Here is a 19,016-nt window from a genome sequence, read left to right as displayed (position 1 = left end):
TGTATATATCGATATAAAAATGTAATAATAATTGACAACGTACAACAGATAGGATTCTTTCGGTGTCGATTTTTTTAATTGTCTTGTAACGCCGTGCCTTAGAAAACAGGTTAACTTTAATTAATAAGCTGTGCATGTAAATGAAATGATATATACTATATAAAATAAGTTTTTCAATATCTATTTTTATACTCGTGTAATGAAATAATAATAGTAGTAAAGAAATAAGTTTGAGAGTAGCAACGTAGATCCCACGGACTTTGAGGATTTTGCTGACTCCAATTCTTCTATTCTTCAATTCTTCTTCTATTCCCTTTTTTCGTTAAACATGGGAGCGGTTATCAAGGAAGTGTAATGACATTCATTGTAATTATTTTATTTTTAATTTGACCAAACTAAACAAAGTTGTACTGTAGTACATTGTGATCTGTGTTATATGTACTTTTTAAACTATATTAAAACTGTTCATTTATAACAAAGAGATTATGGTTCATGTAATCATGTATAATTGCCTAAATTTCATCAAACTAGCCATCAATTTCATCATTAATAATCTTTTATATACATTAAATATTGTAAAACAAATATTAAAGTAAAACAAATAGAACAATATCTTGACCCTTATATCATGGTTAAATTAATGTACAAAAATTCACGAGATAATTGATGCACAATGATTTTCATAATACACGGTGATTTTCTGTAAGGAAAAACTTATTGTTTAATTTGTTTTACTTTAATACTTGTTTTATTTTACTTAAAATCCATATATGTCTATGTTTTTTTTTTACACATTAATCTTCTACTTAGAATATCGGCTTTTTATATGTACTCCTGCAATGAAACAAATTTGTGAAGTTTTCCACTTTCCCTTTATGATGACCACTTTTACTGTTCTCATCAATAAGATTAAAACTTATACTCGTAACATCTTAGCCGTTGCGTCATTGAAATACCGTTATATATGGAAAAATATACGACAAGTTATTTTAAATTCCGTTATTCAAAAAGACATGATACATCAATGAATTAGTACTACAGTTTTTGATTCATTTACCACAGGATATATTGATTCATTTACCACAAGATATATCTTTTATTGCAGACCGTATAAGTTAACAATACATAATTTTTGTATATTAATCAAAATGTTGGGGTACTCGTATCACCTTCCATACATCAATAGTGTCTATAACAAGACTGTAACTCATAATACCATTGGACCAAATGTCACTTGGTCAAAAATTATATAGAATGACTAATTTTTCAATATAATTACTTAATCAAAGGCCTGAAAATTGGTAATTGAGTTAATTTTCAACTTCAATATAACTCTCAAAATAAAAAGAACCCACATGGAGTATTGGAGTTTACATATTATATTATATATTATATATAGATATAGATAGATAGCTATTTTGGACTTTGGAGTACATAAGCCAAAGCCAAGAGCCAGCATAGTGGGTGATCTTAGGGCACATATTTTGGTGGGGCATGCAGCAGATAATTGGGTTGAAGCTATAGTCTACTCATCAAAAATATCAAGGTAAATTCTACAACCATTTATATATATGCAAGTTTATGGTTCTTTTCTTGCTATTGTTCTTGCATCCACATATATTGGCAAGCTTTGCTTAGCCTTTGATGCACTCACTTGCACAAAAGTTTAAAGAGTTGTAAGCTTAAAGTTTATAAGGAAAGAAAGAGAAAGGAAGAGTGATCAATCTGGTTTGTTCTATGATCAATTGAGGTATCAAGCTACCTAGGTTGATATTTTATAACTTCTTCTTCCGTTTTCTTTTTTTTGTTAAAAGATATTAACATAGATTAATGATGAACAAATGATAAATCTAGTATCAATGGAAAGCTGTAGGAGACAGAGATCCATGATACAATATATACATCTCTCTCACTTGTTTCAAGTAAACAAAAGTACTTAAAATCTCTTTCTTTTGAGTCAAATCTGAATGGACTAAAAATCTCACACCATTGTTTAATTAGTACACTTGTCAAGGTTATCAGAACAAACAATCTTGTAAGCATTTCGTCTTGATAAAACGATAAGTGGATTGAGTCATTTCTAGTTTTGTGCTTAATTAGGAAAGGATATATAGATGGGGTAAATTACTTAGGTGATTTTTGTGTTATTTTATAATTAAGAAAAAGGTGCATGTAAGTCATCCCTAAAATGAGCATGCATGTTATCCATAGATACATTTTCTTGTACATTAATTGTTGTGTTATTTGATTGAATATATTATTGTTTGTGAAAGTTTATATGGAAAGAAGTTTTATGATCATGAATTATTCTGGATTAGTACTTGTATGTCATGCATACTTTGGCTTACATGGAGAGAATGAATACCATGCATGCATATACATAAAGTTGGAACTAGATTAGGTGCACAATGACATTTAGTTCATTGTTACATATGATATTGACACATTTCTGTTATTTTACTAGACATTAAATCAACTGCTGCAGGCACTAGTTATATATATACATACTCAAGGCTAGATCGAGGAGATGATGTCTACGGAAAATGGGCAACTATCGGTCCCTCCAGGGTTCCGATTCCACCCGACAGATGAGGAGTTGCTCTACTATTATCTGCGCAAAAAAATTTCATATGAGGCTATTGACCTTGATGTAATTAGAGAAGTGGATCTCAACAAACTTGAACCATGGGATCTAAAAGGTTAGTCCATCTACCCTTTTAGCTTTTATGATAAAATAAGAGTATGATACAAATGTACGTATTGTCAATGTATGAAACCTCCTAAATAATTCTACAGAAAATCAGTAGTTTTAAGATTGTAATAATACTTGACATGTTAATTATCTATACAAAAGCTTACTAAAAGGGATTATTAGTATTTAAAACCAGGCTACCAAAAAATACTTTGATCTGAAAGTTATATAAAGTTGACACGTGGACCAAAATTTTATGGGTTCTAATCCTACTTAACACAAATAATGTGTATCAAATATGTGAAAATAAAATTCTATATGATAGTTTAAAATCCATTGTACATTGAAGTTGACTTTTATGAGATGTTTCACTTAGAATATTAAGATTATGATTGATTTGTGTGTAGATAAGTGTAGAATCGGGTCGGGTCCTCAGAATGAATGGTACTTCTTCAGCCACAAGGATAAAAAGTATCCTACTGGAACCCGGACAAACAGGGCCACAACTGCTGGATTTTGGAAAGCAACAGGAAGAGACAAAGCCATCCATCTTCTTAGCAATTCCAAGAGAATTGGGATGCGAAAGACGCTAGTATTTTACACTGGACGCGCCCCTCATGGTCAGAAAACCGACTGGATCATGCATGAATATCGCCTAGATGATCAGTTTTCCAATGCTACTGCGCCATCAGAGGTCCAGGTAAAATTTAATATATTGATTGTTAGAACTTTAGACCTTGTTGTTATAGTTTTTGAATTCAGTTTTCTAATCTAAATTTTGAAAACAGGAAGATGGTTGGGTTGTTTGTCGCGTGTTTAAGAAAAAGAACCATACCAGATTAAGCCCATTTCAAGCTGACGATCAACGAGATCATACTCTCAATACCGAAGATGATCACCATCAAGATATGAACAAGTCATTTGAGCCTCAAACTATGCATGGCTACGACTGTAACATTACAAGTGGCACGACGCTATTTGACGGTTCAATGCATCTTCCTCAGCTTTTGGCTTCTCCTCAAGATCACACGCCTTATTTTATTGCACCACGTGGTCACTTAGTCCATAACAACAATAACGAGACTAGTACCATGATGATCAACGATATGGATTGTTCAAGAAACTTGTTGAGTTTAATGTCAGCCAATCGGGCCGGTTGTGGTTGTAGTAGTGTACTTCAGTCACAAGACAAACCACTATTAGCTACTAGTAACATGACCGCCGATTGGTCTTTCTTGGACAAGCTTCTAGCTTCCAACCAACATCATCCTGGCCCGACCCTTAATCATCACAGCACGTGTAATGGGTCTTCGTCTTCTCAACCCTTTCATCATCCTGAAGTTAGCCCATCATCTCAAATATTTCCTTTTCATTACCTTGGTTATGAAAATGATATTTTAAAGTTCTCCAAGTAGAGGAGACTAGTAGCTCTAGTTTACATGGATATCAATGTAATATTACACAATAATGTCCTTCAATTTTTGAGCCTTTCTTTTACCTTGATGTATTTGTGCATATGGGCTATAGAACACAGCCCAATTAAATTAACCAAAACTTAAAAGACGACCAGCCCAAATAGACCCGGGCTACCTCGTGTGGCCCATATCAATAACCAGTTTTGTGACTCCCGCCTTTTTTAATTAACAACCAAAAGCTTCAAAAAGGCCAAAGCTAAAATAAAGTGTTACTTGTTTAAATAAAGAAGAGAAAAAAGTATTACACTGGGACACAATGTGGGATTAATTCCTTACAATCTCATCATTACTGCTTTTTGTAAATTGTATTTTATAAAAAAGATTTCTATAGAAAATTGTACATAACATTTTGATCTGAAGACACAAATCTAGCTAACAACTATTTGTTCATCTATGGCAAATTCACCTTATTCTACCAATGTCCCACTAGATTTTCGTGCACCACCGCCATCACCAGTGGCTGCAGGCCGTAGATCATCAGTAGCCAACGACGAGATCCTAACGGAGTTTCTCCATAGGTCATTACGTGTGCCTGATCTCGTGTTGCCAGATCGTGTCTTCCCTCGCCAAAACTCCAAGATCCAAAACCTTCCTAAACTAGATTTTAAGGCACTAAACAATAGTTCTTCAGGTTTTGATCAAGTAATTGATGTGATTGCACAAACGGGCTGTTTTGAGCTAGTTAACCATGGAATTTCGGGTCAACTTTTGTCTTCTGTGGTTGATTCTGGAGCTGGTGTGTTTCGGTTGTCACAAGAGAAGAAGTCTATTGTTTCAAGGTCTGCTGAGAGGCTATATGGTTTTGTGGAGTTTCACGGAGACGAGAAGGAATTGAACGAAGAGTTCGTTTGGTGTAGAGACGATTCGTTGAAGTTGGTAATGGAGAAAGTTTGGGCCGATCAATATTCGAATTTCAGGTAGATTTATTTACTACTTTCTGTTGATTTCATATTATAACTAGAGCCTTATATGAGGGTATGAAAGAAATGGGTCATATATTAGGCCAAGAGGTAAAAGATGATCTAGTTTCTTGTATCTACATAAAAGCATATATATCATATATAATTTAACCATTAGATCATGAATCATATATCAACTACATTGAAATTTTGTGGTAAACATGTTATTAAAACAACTATAAAGATAACGATTTCAGATCAAAACGAAGACACTTTTTCACGGAATTTGAAGGGTATATAAATAAAAGAAAAACATACATTCAATATTAAACTTAGACTCAACAAATTTGTTCTCATTATACAAATTATTGTGTTGATCTATTGTACCATTAGACTATGACCCAAATCTCGATCACAAATAAACTTTGCAGCGAAAAAATGGAAGCCCTGATGTGTAAGATAGAAAACATATCCGAAGTTCTCGTGCAATTGTTTTTGGCTCGTTTTAGTCTAAAACCGAGATTTGATGATGATGATGATGGAGTTAAAAAGAAAGAAATTGCGGGGTCTTTATGTTATCTCTACAAGCATTGTAGCGATTCAGAAATAATATCGAATGATGATCAATATATGGATTCATTGAGATATGATGTGATCCGAATGCTGATTAGAGGATCTGAACACTCTCACACGCTTTGCTTTCACGTATGTGATGGATCTTCGGAGTTTCATGTTTATTCTAAGAAAGGTTGGGTATCGTTTTCTCCTGATACCAATGCCTTAATCATCACCATTGGTGATCAATTGCAGGTATCATCCCATTACCTTTAACATGTACTTGTCATTATTTGTTACTAATACATAAAGAGAAAATTAGTTACAATGTACAGTTTTACTCAAACTTTTTTCAAGTTTTTAAAATTGTCCATCATTCACAAGCTCCTCCCTGCGAATATGCAAAATCACAAGGAGGAGGAGCTTGTGAATCTGACCCCCTTTTTTTTTTACCTTTTGTTTGTTGCTTAGTCTTATCCGTTTGAGGATAAGATTTTTTGCGAGATTTTTGTGCATAAGATAATAAAAAGAGTATGAAAATGAAAACATTTGTTGTGTGACAAATGCAGACATGGAGTGAAGGAAAATACAAGCATGTTATAGGAAGGCCAATCTTCAAAGGCGATTTAGAGGATTATATATCAATGGCATTTCTCTATAGTCCACCTCCACCCATACCCAAAATCCAAAAGGACAATACCATTTCATTCGGCCACCAAGTCTTGTTTGTTTTGATTTTAACCTTTCTTTACAATCTTTACTCTTTTATTTTTACTTAGCATTCATTCTTTTCATTGTAAAATGCTCTCCATTTCTTCATTTGTGTTTATTTAACCTCAAAATCGATTTGAGGGAAACTTTGTGCTCGTTCTCTTCTGTCATGGTCCGTTTATGAATGGACTCGTGTATTTCTCTATATCTAACGTCTTATATAAGTAAATTCGTTTGAGACTTCGAGAATATGTTCAACGTAATCTAGTAATTTTGACATTAACTTACATCACAATATTCTTTGTAGTTGTTTTTTTTTATTAGGTCAGAAATACAAACATTTTTTATTACTTAATAGATTAAGTATCATTGATTAAGTCACAACTTAATAATTAAGTTAGTAAACAAACACTACCTAATGCTACCAGATAGAATGACCAAACAACTTTATAACGTTGCATATATTATATTGCATTAAAGTTATATCGATCAATCTAACTAATCGTTAGATTTATCATTTTATTTTGTATCATAAAAATTCAAACATTTTCACGTTCCGCATAATTTTATCAATTCAAACCACCATAAGTACTTGATCTAATAGAATAAAAATTAATTCATACAATCAATTAATACTTATAATATTGTATCAATATAGATTAATAACAAGTACCCAGCGAACTCTCAAGTTCTATTAAATAGAAATGGACATAGAATCAGTCTCGTTTCGTCTCGTACCTCTACCTGTCCCGAAAATCTTGAAAATGAGGTACCGGTATTGTTCTCGTCCCAGTCTCAATCCTGAAAAGTCAAGAACCATCAAAATTCAATTTTGGTTCCGATTTCACTTGGGACTCGGTATCACTTCTCTGTACCATGACAGTACCTAAACAAGACTCAAAACTAGAAAATTTCCACTCATCCCTAATATTAATGGTCTACAATCACTAAAAAATTATAAATTGATCGTACGGGAACACGATTTTCTTAAAATAAAGACGTATGAAGACGATAAAAAGAAGCCAAATTAAGAAAGTCCAAGAAATAAAAGACAAAATCTATCAAATCTAAACATTGACAGTGACAGTAAAAAAAAAAAAAAAGAGTAAAAGACAGCGTCAAACTTCTACACACACACACACACGTGCACATTTACCTTACCAAACCAAACACTATCTATCCACTCTTCCTTCCCACAAACCAGAAGAAACCGGTTTAAGTTGTTAAACCCTAAAGTAATTATTTGTCGTCAATTAATAAAATTCTGGCCGTCCGTCCGATCAAACCACAAATGACAACTGCAGAACCCATGGATACCGATACACAAATTAAGGATGTTTCTGAATTTACACTCGCTGAGGTATTTTCATTTATTTATATATATATGTTTGCATGTTTTTAGTGATCAGTTTGTGTTTTTAGATAAACTTATTGTCTCATTAGTTTTATGTAACTCTATATATATATATATAGGGAGATAGATATGTGGAAAGAGTGCACTGTATGTTATGAATGTGTTTTATTATAAAATAAAATATATAATACAGAATAGTAAGTGATGCTTCATTATTTATTTATTTATTTTTAATTTATTTTCATAAAAAGAATATTAGTGTGTTACTTTTGAAGTTTAACTATTTTGTAACCGAATGTAAGTGGGTGGCCCTGTGCCCGATGAATGCGGCGGCGGTAGCTTACGGCGTGTTAGTTTGTGTGGTTACTAAGAGAAAGGAATGTGGGTGTTTGGTTATAGGTCTAGGAGATCCAATTACTTAGATTCTTGTTCAATTTAAGACAACTGTGTTATAATTAGGAATGCCAAAAGATAAATGCATTATATACTACATATATTGATCGAACGTCATCGAGCTAAGAATGGTGCCTGAATCTTGGATTCAAGATGATTACTCATCCCTTGGGGACATGCTCTGTGATTCACCTTACAGGATGAGGGATTAGATGGTCCGCGTATTTATATTGTTTCAAGCCTTCTAGAAGATTGTGACCGTTGATTCACTTATATATCTACAAATAACCTTATGCCTTTCTGACCAATGATGTTGCTGCAGAGGCGAGTCCTCTAGCCAGTAGTGCAGCTGAGTATATCATTATTTTGACAACCCTGGTGCGAATGGCCTATGCGATGCACTCATGCTTAGAGTGCAAGGTAGGTTTTACACTCGCATCGCAGTTGCCGTTTGCCCTGGATCTCTAAATTAGATGTCGGGCTGGCATTCTTTTGGAAGCAGTGGTGCTGTTCAGCAGTACTAGTCAGCCCTGCCGTGTATCTAAAGTTTTTACCAAATAACATATTGTACCTTTGACCCCTGTTATAGCGGATCAGATATAGATTAGAATATGTCAAATGTACATACAAATAATTTTTATCAGAATTGTGCTTACCTTTTCAATTTCAGTCTCGAAAAATGCATTACTCTTTGTATTGTTATATGTTAAACATTATGGTCAGAGTCTCAGAGATATGTTACATTTCTACCTTCTTTTTGTAGTCACTGGAAATGGAATCTTTATACAAGAAACGGGGTAAAGAATCACAACAGCAGGAGCTCTGTGCAGAACTTGCAACCAAATTCAGGTAATATCAGAGTAAATCTGTATAGATTATTACCTTCGTAAGATGTAAATCCTGACCGAGTGAAAGTTTTTGCTCGTCGGAATGAAGTTTCTTGAGTAATAATTCTTTTACTAACCTTTTTTTCTCGTATGCAGTAACTCAGCATATCGAAATGGAAAATCTATTATCACACAGGGCCAGGTTAGTTGTATATGTCTTAATAGTTATCTAGGTGCTGTTTGGTTTGAAGGTATTAGTTGTTTTTTTTTCCCACTTTGTTAAAAACCCTGATACTCGACTTTAACCCAATTGACACCTTAATCTTTGTTATTTACATTTTACCCCATAGCGACCCATGAGTTGTTTTTCTTGTATAGGTACACTCCTGGTTTCTTGATAGACAGTTGTATTCAACCATTAAGCGTAAAACCTCGGTGGTGTCAGATGCAGTGGCAAAGCAGCATCCGACGATAAACCCTTCATCAAGTGGTCTAAAAAATCTTATTGCCTTGTCCAAAGCATGGGCTGCAGCTGAAAAACCAAAGAAGCCTAAAGGTACTTTTTTCTCTATTATCTTTCATGTTAAGCTTGAGACATGAAGGAGAACGTTTATAAATGTAATTGTAATGGACAACCTTCATATGTTTGTTATTGTCCTTTTTTATCTTTGAAGTAAATTTGAAATTTTTAACCAATTTTTGTTAATATTTGAAAGAGGAAGTTATATCTGACTATTGAGAATGGCCCAAGTGCTAGTCAATCTCACATTTATTGTCTTGCCTCGTAGCTCAACGCGTTGCAGAACTTTCAGATTTGATGTTTGAAGCTTTGTCAGCAAAGGATTGTGCTTGGTGAGCAACTGAAAAAGCATGTGTTCTTTCTGAAATATAGATTTCTCACGAGTCTTGAATTATAACCTTGTGATGTGGCTATCATGTAATACTTTTTGTTGTCAATTTTTTCAGGTATGACGTGGCTACATTTCTTACTTTCCGAATAATGTACTCTGGGGAGCTTGTAAGACTTTGTTACCACACACTCACAGTCACATATTCAGTACGTTGTGCGTCTAGGTGGCAAAACGGGTGGGTGGGTCGGGTGATGGACTGAAACGGGCAAGTTCTAGTATAGGTTGAAATGGGTTAGCCCTGGTTTGGTTGACCTGGATCACTTTTCTGTTTGGAGTTAAATTGATTCCTGGGCTGCAATTGTCACCTCTACATGCGTAGATATGAATTAGTTGCATTATCAAAGTTTAGTTCAAATGTGTGCTAAATGTTTGAATATCGCCTACATGTGGTAGCTATCTATTGAATGCGTACTATAGTCCGGGTTTGGAGAGCCCAGACTTTGCATATAGTTTTGTAGGGTGTCCATTCAGTCTATTGTTGCTCAAAGAACGGTGTATGGGGACAGGCATAGTCTGGGTTTGGGGAGCAGGACATACCTGCTCTACAAAAAGTTGTGTTGACTTCCTTGGTTTACAATTTCCTTTCCCAAAAGCTTATTTCTTTAAATATATTGAAAACACTATAAATTATGTAATTTTTTACATGGCAAATGTTTATCTTCCAGTCTTTGGGATGTCCTTATGATCAACAATGGCCGGGCAACAGATCAAAGTGGGGTTGGGTTTGAGACAACTTATTTTTAGTTTAAGTCGAACACTCCATGTAAGGTTGGGTGGATCGGCATTTGTTCTCCCTTTGTATACACAGGTAATGTTTGTATGATTAATGATCACAATGTAATCAGTGAATAAAATGATAGGAGGTTATATGTGTCAAAGAATCTCATGTATATGTTCGCTTTCTGTAACAGGAAGTTCGTGTAAGATTTTCTGGTTTTAGTCACGATGAAGATGAGTGGGTGAATCTAAGAAAGGGAATTCGTGAGCGGTCAATCCCCTTGGAGGCTTTAGAATGTCATAAGGTCAAAGTTGGTGATCTTATCTTATGCTATAGGGTATGTTTTACGTTGATCTTTCCCTTTTATTTTTGGCTTTTCTATCAGTTGGTGACATTGGGTAACAGGTCAAAGCATTTTTAACATTTTAAAAGCAAGTTAAAATGGTCTGGGTTGATGTTTCAATTGTGTTTATGCTCTTACGTAAATTACAGGTATAATTGATAGAAATGCTAAAATGATTTTATCTAATAATGAATTCATCTCTTAAAACTGTTTTACTTGTTTATAACCTCTTAAACTTCTAAGTATGCTTTGGCTCACTTTAAAACTGTTTTACTCGTACTTGTTTATATTTCGCTAAGTTTTTTAGTCTTACCTGTCTGACCCGTTATCTATATCTATACGACATTATAAAGCATTTGTTTCCTCCATTTTATTCAACTAAGTAGTTGATAACCCTAAAATGCCCCTCCTTTTTATTCGCTATTTTAAAATGTTCACTTGAAATACATATAATATCTATTTGAAATACCTATAAGACCCTTAATGAAGTTGATATACAACATCCACCCTTAACACATAAATAACTACACTTTCCCTTTTATATCAATTACTTTTACATTAATAACTACATTGCTACCGCCACCCATCACCGCCGCCACTACACTGTCGCATCGCGTGGACATATGACAAGTGGAATATATTTAGAACCGAAATCAACCGTCATTTAAATTAGCTGAATTTGTACTTCTAGCCCAAAGTGATAATTATTTCTGTTTGTGGGTATATATGGTACTAGCTTAAGGACCCGAGTGACTACTCGGATAGTATTATGATAATTGCTTAAAGTTATACCAGTTGTGATAAGTGTTAAATACAACACAACTTATACGATTATAATAACATGCCATAAAAACTTTATTGCAATAGATGAAAAATAAATAGAAATTTTTTTGAGTTTTTAAATTTTTAAACCTAATTTTTAATACTCCGTACCAATTATTTGATCCTTCGTGAATGAATTGAAGGAGGTGTGTTTCATTCATTGAACTTTGGCTGACATAACTGTAGAAAACCAAAACCCAATTATCAACAAACCAATAGTTCCGAGAAACATTTCTTAGAGAATTTACTATAAAAGTGTGCGAATCATGTCACATATTGAGACATGTCAATAGATTGGTGTTGTAGTCACGTTAAAAGCAGGAGGAAACTTTTGTATCAAAAATTTATATGCATAAAATTAGCCATCTTTTTCTTATACTAAACAATCGAAACATACAATCTATGTTTTTGTAAATAGTTATGTAACAACATGCCAAATAAGATAAATGAACATCAAGAAATTAAACATCAATCTATATATTGATGGAAAAGAAATCAATTTTATTGAAAAGCTAATCGAACGAAATTTATAAAAAAAATTGGTGAGACGAAATGTTCAGCCCTTCCCCATTTCTTTTAATTATATTATATTATATTAATAAATATTAAGAGATTGCATACGTCGTATATAGATTTGTTTTAATCAAATTAATTAATCAAAGGGTTAGGAGTTGTGCCACCTAAGCCTTTTTTTTAGCTAAATTTTAGGATTGGACTTCAATTTTATATATAGAAAAGATGTATTTGTTTGATAAGAATCTAAGATCTAATTACTGGGTTAGCCTGTATATGCAAAGTGGTGGAAAATGAGCTATTGTGCCAATGGGTTTTAAAATGACCCCCTGACAATCTCTATCATTCATTATTGGATAAATAGTAAATGTATTAAATATGGTTGCAAAATTCTATATAATTTTAAGGGTTTATTCCATAAAAAGGTAACCTATTTATACGAAATTCCTATTAAAGGTAACCTATTTTGTTTTCGTCTATTTAAAGGATCCTATTTTCAAAAAATTTCTAATAAAGGGTATATCGTTAGTTTTTGACAGACGGAGCTCGTTAAGTGCCACGTCATCAGTTTTGATGACGTGGCACTTGACTTTGATCGGCCTAATTTCGATATATATATAAAAACTGATGACGTGGCACTTAACGAGCTCCGTCTGTCAATCACTAACGATATACCCTTTATTAGGAATTTTTTGAAAATAGATGAAAGTCCCTTTGTACCACTCAATCAAATGAGATTAAGTAACAAATGTATAAGCGGAAATTCTTATACAAAAGCAATCAACAACCCGAACATGAATATGAATAAGAACCGTATATTACTTCAGTAAATGCAATTACAAGTAAGATACCAAGTTCGGAATATGAAATTATGAAAACAAAACGACTGACATGAGTTCAACTTATTACATGCGAAAACTTAACGTTCATTACAAGTACATATTCAATAGACTCAAGACAAACTTCTATAATGATGTTGTCACCCGAAAATGCACCAACAGACTCCCCCTTGACATAAGCATTTAGAAGTTTTCATCGATCTTCAAAGTCTTCACTTGTAATGCATGGAAATAGCAACAGAAATGCCCAATCAAGCACTCCTTGACTATTGCTATCAATTCTGACAATCATAAGTTAAAAAATCTGCAATCAACAAATTTTCGTTAACTGATAATATTATGTCTTTTTTTGGTAAGACTTGATCTTTATGCGCTGCACACTGATCTTCAAACTGCAAAATCTTTGTACCCTTATGACAATTAACAAATCTAATACCCAGATTGTAATTCTCCCCCTGAACAGTAACATCCGATTTAAGCTCCAAGCAATATTATCATGCCAAACATCATCACTTCAAAGCAATACAAACATCATTGCCTCATGCAATTCGGATGTCATCACTCCAGACATTATGCAAAATAACATCGCTCTATCTATTTTGATCTTTAAGCTTAACCGACATATGATAAAGAAGTTAAATCTCCAACAATCAGCATCGAATTTAATCAACTCTCACAACGATAAGAAATTATGTAACTTGAATTTCAGATATGAAACACTCACAAGATCCATGTCTTCAACCAATAGTGTTTGACTTTGTCTTGTAACTTCACAAATCCACCAACCATCTAATGTCTTTTGTATCAAATCTCCCCCTCAAGGTAAACATCTCCAAAATACACAGAAAACCACTTAATCTGCAACCCCTTCACTAGTTACCAAATTAATCATCTCTATATCATTGGCATAAAATAAATGTTTGATCATAAACTACTTGGCTACAAATGATTAATTTTATCTCAAAAGCTTTAAGATAAAAGCCCAAACACACGCACAACAATGATCATCAATAGTTTACTTGGATTTTCAATCCTGGCCTTCAATCTTCATTTGATTCAATTGAATCACCTAACCTATAATCAGGCGTCTTTGATCCAAAAACTAGGTCGGACACATGTCACACAGATTCAAAACCAAAAAGATACCATGACAACCCCGTCGAAACACCATGATCTTCATTGCTACGAACACCAAAGAATTTTGCATAGAAAACACGGAAGCTTTGAATTTTTATCCTCCTTTTTTCTCTACAAAATTCTTAAAACAGCCTATATGTTTGTTTTTGGTTACAACACATCTCCCATTCTCATCTTCATCCAACGGTTGTTCACATATGCAATCCAGAGATAACACGGTAGCTCATTGCTATATCAACATCATGACACAATTGTTCACATATACAATCAAGAGATAACCTAGTAGCTCCTTGCCAAAACAACATCATGACACAGGTGCTCATGTATACAATAAAGAGATAACCCAATAGCTCCTTGCCAAAAGAACCTTTTTATCTGGTCTTGAATTCCCTCTAAGATTTTTCGGAATCTTCTATAAAGGATAGACCTTTAGTCGTCATTGATTCGAGTTGTCTAAATTTAGAACCTAAAGTTGACCATAAATCGAACCAAAACTCAAAGAGTTTACAAGTTCAATATTCCAACAAGCTTAGACCAAGACTAAATCAAAATTACAAGTTCTTGACAATTCGAAAAGTAATAAATTAGAATCCAAAGTTGATCAAGTTTACAAGTCCAAAACTGTCGATTAACAAATATCGAACCTAAACTCAAAAGAGTTTACAAGTTCAATATTCAGACAAGTACGGAACCTAAACATAATCTAAGATTGCAAATTTTAAAACAAAAAAAAACCAATCACTTGGAGCACAAAATCTGATTATATAGTCGAACAAGAAAAATCGGAACCTAGTGACTCGAGCCCGAATAGGTCGAGCTAGGATATGTCGAGCTCCAGATGGTCGAGATAGGATAGGTCATGCTTGACTAGGTTGAGTTTGACTAGGTCCAACTTGACTAGGTCGAGCTCCAGAGGCGTTGTAGTATAGTTGGTTAGTATACCCGCCTGTCACGCGGGTGACCCGGGTTCATATCTCGGCAACGTCGCCATGATAGGATAGGTCGAGATCGAGCTTGAATAGGTCGAGGTCGAGCTTTAATAGGTCGAGATCGAGCTTGATAGGTCGAGGTCGAGCTTGATAGATCGAGGTCGAGCTTGAATAGGTCGAGCTCGAGTGGAGCGTGAGAGTCTTGACCGAAATAAAAACCTTGGAGAATCGAGTGTAAATACCTTAATCGTTGTTGAAACCTTAACCTCGAACCAAAAGAATACCTCTAGTGGCTCTGATACCAATTGAAAGTCCCTTTGTACCATTGGATCAAACAAGATTAAGTAACTAATGTATAAGTACGGAAATTCTTATACAAAAGCAATCAACAACCCGAACATGAATATGAATAAGAACCGTATATTACTCAGTAAATGCAATTACAAGTAAAATACCAAGTTCGGAATATGAAATTATGAAAACAAAACGACTGGAAGATTCACTAGTTGCAACTCAAACTCTCTCTCTTTTTCTCTACCAAAACCTAAACCTTACATCTATATATATAGGTTTAAACATGGACCGGACCGGGCCGACGTCTAATCAGTCGACCTCGTGTAGGTCGAGCTCGACCAAGTCAACACAAGTTTGACCGGGTCAACACGAGTTTGACTAACATGAGTTCAACTTATTACATGCGAAAACTTAACGTTCATTACAAGTACATATTCAATAGACTCGAGACAAACTTCTATAATGATGTTGTCACCCGGAAATGCACCAATATAGGATCCTTTAAATAGACGAAAACAAAATAGGTTACCTTTAATAGTAATTTCATGTAAATAGACCTTTTTATGGAATTTTCCCTAATTTTAATGATATATAAGCTAATTTTAGTTAAAACACTTTAGGACATTTTAACTTTTTAGCATGTGTAAACACATGAGAACATTTGACCCTTTTAACCCATTTGAGTCTTATACTGTATATTTTACCTGTTTAATCTAGAGAAAAAAAAAAGATAATCTTTTTACTCAAATTTCTTAATAAAGGGAACCTATTTAAGTTTCGACTATTAAAAGGATTTCATTTCTACAAACTTCTCAATAAAGGTATTGTCGTTAGTTTTTATTGTTAGTCACCCATTAAATATAACGTCGTCATGTTATATCATTCAAAAAACTGACATGGATTACTTCGATAATGTATCAGCCTCATAGGACAAAAAGTGTAACTAACTGTAATATACTATCATTCTCTTCTTCATCAGCAAAACACCACTCAAAATCCATTAGAAGCCAAAATCGGAACTAATAATCTACATATTCAATATCAATCTTTACATGAATCTATCAACCCATCAAAAATCTATATCTACTTCTATATTTATACTACATATCAAAAATCATATAGACATAAACAATCCATTTATCTGTATCCACAAATAGATCTATATCTATATGATCTATATCTATATGATCTATATATCACAAATCAATCTTGTTCAAGAAAAAAAAATCATATGAAACCCCAACGATCGGGTGACACTGCCGCTTGCCGGAAATAAAAAGATACAGATATAAGGCTTTATGACCCCAATATTCCACCACCATCCACTATCGGATATATAGGTAATCTCCATCATCTTCACATCTCCATTGAAATCCATACCAGATCTAAAAATCCATTGTAGACTCCATCCAAATTGAAGAACCCAGATGGGTCGAATTTGAGTGATGGTTGCGGTGGCTGGCTTTTGATTTTCCCAAAAACAAGAAATGAAATCCAAATCTCAAATCATAATTCCTATTATGTTGTGTGGTGTTATATTTAAACCTTCAAAAAACAAAAAACAAAAAAATCTTAAGTGCTTGTTTCTTCCTTTCGTTCCTCACGGGCAGAAAAGAAAAGAAAAAAAAATAGTGAATGAGCAATGGGCATGTGGGGGGAGTAACTAAATAAAATGGTCAATTACGTTTGGATAATATAGATGGCGTGAAAAAATCTTTAAGTGCTTGAATAATAATAGAAATTGATAGTGATAATGATTATTAGTTTCTTTTAAAAAATTTAAAAGTGATAATTACACTTTTGATCCCTGAAGAAATGAATGACCATGTTAGATTTCCATGTAAATTGTTTTTAATGACGTGACATGACAACGTATCACTTAACAGATGTCTAACGATAAAAACTAACGATATTACCTTTATTGAGAACTTTTTAGAAATAAGATCCTTTTAATAGTTGAAACCTAAATAGATTCCCCTTATTAGGAACTTTGAATAAAAAGATTACCTTTTTATGGATTTTGCCCTTTAATCTATTAAAATGAAACTCAAGGGAACCCTTTTCTATACAAATAAGCTGAAATTTCCACCTCTTCTAATGCATCAAGGCTCCCCTCTCTCTGCCACTTGTTTCTCTTGTGAACTGTCTTTCGCTTTCTTTGAACTCAAGATATGGTAAAAAGATTGTTCAAGTCGCCATAACCTATATTGTTTACAATGTTCAGGCAAATGAAGATCACGCACTTTATTCTGATGCACATGTTTTACACATTGAAAGGCAGCTGCATGATAAAGATGATTGCACTTGTACCTTTTTGGTTCGGTTTGAGTACGATAATGCCGAGGTAAATAAATACTGTTAATATCATTCATCCTTTGCGATTTGTTCTTTATCATATGCCAATTATCTATATTTGTAACCAATTATCTATATATATATATATATTTTTTAAAATAGTTACCGTGTTAAATGGGACCGATGGAATTGGCCCAAGTGTAGTTTCAATGTCTAAAACCTCCTAAATATTTTATAAATAGATTAAGTGTTTAATAATAAACTTACTGTTGTATATTTGACATACTAAATTGGTAATAGTGTTATTGGACAAAACAGCTTTTGGGCTAGCACAACTTGAGTCAACCCATTTCTCCCTATGTTAAAATTTACACATCTTTTGACCCGGTGCCGAAGTTGTCCTTTAGTGTAACCTCTATCTTTTTTTACTCATTATGACAGTTGGAAGTCCATTGTAGCGAGATATGTCGAAGGCCTTCATGAAGGTCTCTGGTAGAGAGCTGGAATTGTATCTCATCTGAATAACTTGGAGATAGATTTTGAAATCTCGGACATGTACCCGACATTGCAGTTGCAGGTTTCCAGCAATCTCGACTCACATTGTGCTGTAGTTGTAAGAATATTATGTTTGTAGTAATAACTAACAATAAATTTTTGCATTTAATAAGATGTTTTTTTTAACGGAAAATTATATTAAAATAGCCACTGGCAAGTGGCAAGGGGTTAGAGGCAAAATATATATAATTTTTAGATGGTCGTCCCTACTCAAACTTAATATTGTATGTCTATTTCTACCGTTAATTTAATAAGTGAATAATGGAGTCAGCAATAACAATGTTCATCTTCTTCTCAAGTAGAAATATATAATATCGTTATGAAATCTACCAAGCCGTCTAAATGAGTGATTATAATATACTTAGAGGGTGTTTGAGATTACCTTTTGAAGTGATTATTTGATTATTACATTTCAAAAACACAAATAATTTAAAAGTGTATGAATAAGTGATTATCTGGTATGAAAAGTGTATAAAAACGCAGTTTTGAAAATGCAAAATCTGTTTTGTAATCGCAATAACAAACGCCCACTTAGCTTTTATGCGAACTACCTTGACTATTTACAAAGTCAAGTAAATAAGTCGAGTCACTTAACTGATTTCGAAACCTCTTTGTAAAAGCCCTATTATTGCCACAAAGGTTAGTTTATAGTTTCATAAAATTCAATGATGAACTTTTAAAATGAAATACTCTTGGGGGTGATTCTCCATTATTCTTTTTATTTTTTTCATTACTACTATTTGATTTCTGATTG

At 33.5% G+C, this 19,016-nt stretch overlaps 3 protein-coding genes and 1 non-coding gene across 4 annotated transcripts; all 4 read left to right on the top strand.

Annotated features, from left to right (window-relative positions):
* The first annotated feature begins 2,527 nt into the window (after positions 1-2,527).
* Positions 2,528-4,149, top strand: LOC122608615 (NAC domain-containing protein 76-like). The gene is made up of 3 exons (XM_043781709.1): positions 2,528-2,699; positions 3,100-3,392; positions 3,481-4,149. Exons 1-3 carry the CDS (start codon positions 2,528-2,530, stop codon positions 4,105-4,107), a joined length of 1,092 nt encoding a protein of 363 aa, XP_043637644.1. The 3' UTR covers positions 4,108-4,149.
* A 380-nt stretch (positions 4,150-4,529) lies between these two features.
* Positions 4,530-6,539, top strand: LOC122608494 (1-aminocyclopropane-1-carboxylate oxidase 3). Its single transcript, XM_043781599.1, has 3 exons — positions 4,530-5,084; positions 5,498-5,876; positions 6,191-6,539. Exons 1-3 carry the CDS (start codon positions 4,561-4,563, stop codon positions 6,398-6,400), a joined length of 1,113 nt encoding a protein of 370 aa, XP_043637534.1. The 5' UTR covers positions 4,530-4,560; the 3' UTR covers positions 6,401-6,539.
* Positions 6,540-7,479: 940 nt separating this feature from the next.
* LOC122607321 (protein SAWADEE HOMEODOMAIN HOMOLOG 1-like) lies at positions 7,480-18,546 on the top strand. The gene is made up of 9 exons (XM_043780272.1): positions 7,480-7,692; positions 8,843-8,928; positions 9,063-9,108; positions 9,285-9,462; positions 9,695-9,758; positions 9,873-9,924; positions 10,729-10,872; positions 17,637-17,756; positions 18,149-18,546. The coding sequence occupies exons 1-9, from the start codon at positions 7,624-7,626 to the stop codon at positions 18,188-18,190; spliced, it is 801 nt and encodes a 266-aa protein (XP_043636207.1). The 5' UTR covers positions 7,480-7,623; the 3' UTR covers positions 18,191-18,546.
* Positions 15,104-15,176, top strand: TRNAD-GUC. Its single transcript has one exon. It is a non-coding gene; the product is annotated as a tRNA-Asp (tRNA).
* Positions 18,547-19,016: the final 470 nt, after the last annotated feature.

Source organism: Erigeron canadensis, chromosome 7, assembly GCF_010389155.1.
Source record: "Erigeron canadensis isolate Cc75 chromosome 7, C_canadensis_v1, whole genome shotgun sequence".
Classification (NCBI taxonomy): domain Eukaryota; kingdom Viridiplantae; phylum Streptophyta; class Magnoliopsida; order Asterales; family Asteraceae; genus Erigeron; species Erigeron canadensis.
The sequence above is the reverse complement of the archived record's forward strand: the minus strand, read 5'-3'. Positions and strand labels throughout refer to the sequence as shown.

Bases quoted from the DNA above. Each gene is read 5' to 3' on its own strand.
- LOC122608615 (XM_043781709.1), top strand. From the start codon at position 2,528: ATGATGTCTACGGAAAATGGGCAACTATCGGTCCCTCCAGGGTTCCGA. The intron at 2,700-3,099 runs GTTAGTCCATCT...ATTTGTGTGTAG, and splicing joins TGAACCATGGGATCTAAAAG to ATAAGTGTAGAATCGGGTCG. The intron at 3,393-3,480 runs GTAAAATTTAAT...TTTTGAAAACAG, and splicing joins CTGCGCCATCAGAGGTCCAG to GAAGATGGTTGGGTTGTTTG.
- LOC122608494 (XM_043781599.1), top strand. From the start codon at position 4,561: ATGGCAAATTCACCTTATTCTACCAATGTCCCACTAGATTTTCGTGCA. The intron at 5,085-5,497 runs GTAGATTTATTT...TAAACTTTGCAG, and splicing joins GATCAATATTCGAATTTCAG to CGAAAAAATGGAAGCCCTGA. The intron at 5,877-6,190 runs GTATCATCCCAT...TGACAAATGCAG, and splicing joins CCATTGGTGATCAATTGCAG to ACATGGAGTGAAGGAAAATA.
- LOC122607321 (XM_043780272.1), top strand. From the start codon at position 7,624: ATGACAACTGCAGAACCCATGGATACCGATACACAAATTAAGGATGTT. The intron at 9,109-9,284 runs GTTAGTTGTATA...TTTCTTGTATAG, and splicing joins CTATTATCACACAGGGCCAG to GTACACTCCTGGTTTCTTGA. The intron at 17,757-18,148 runs GTAAATAAATAC...TCATTATGACAG, and splicing joins TTGAGTACGATAATGCCGAG to TTGGAAGTCCATTGTAGCGA.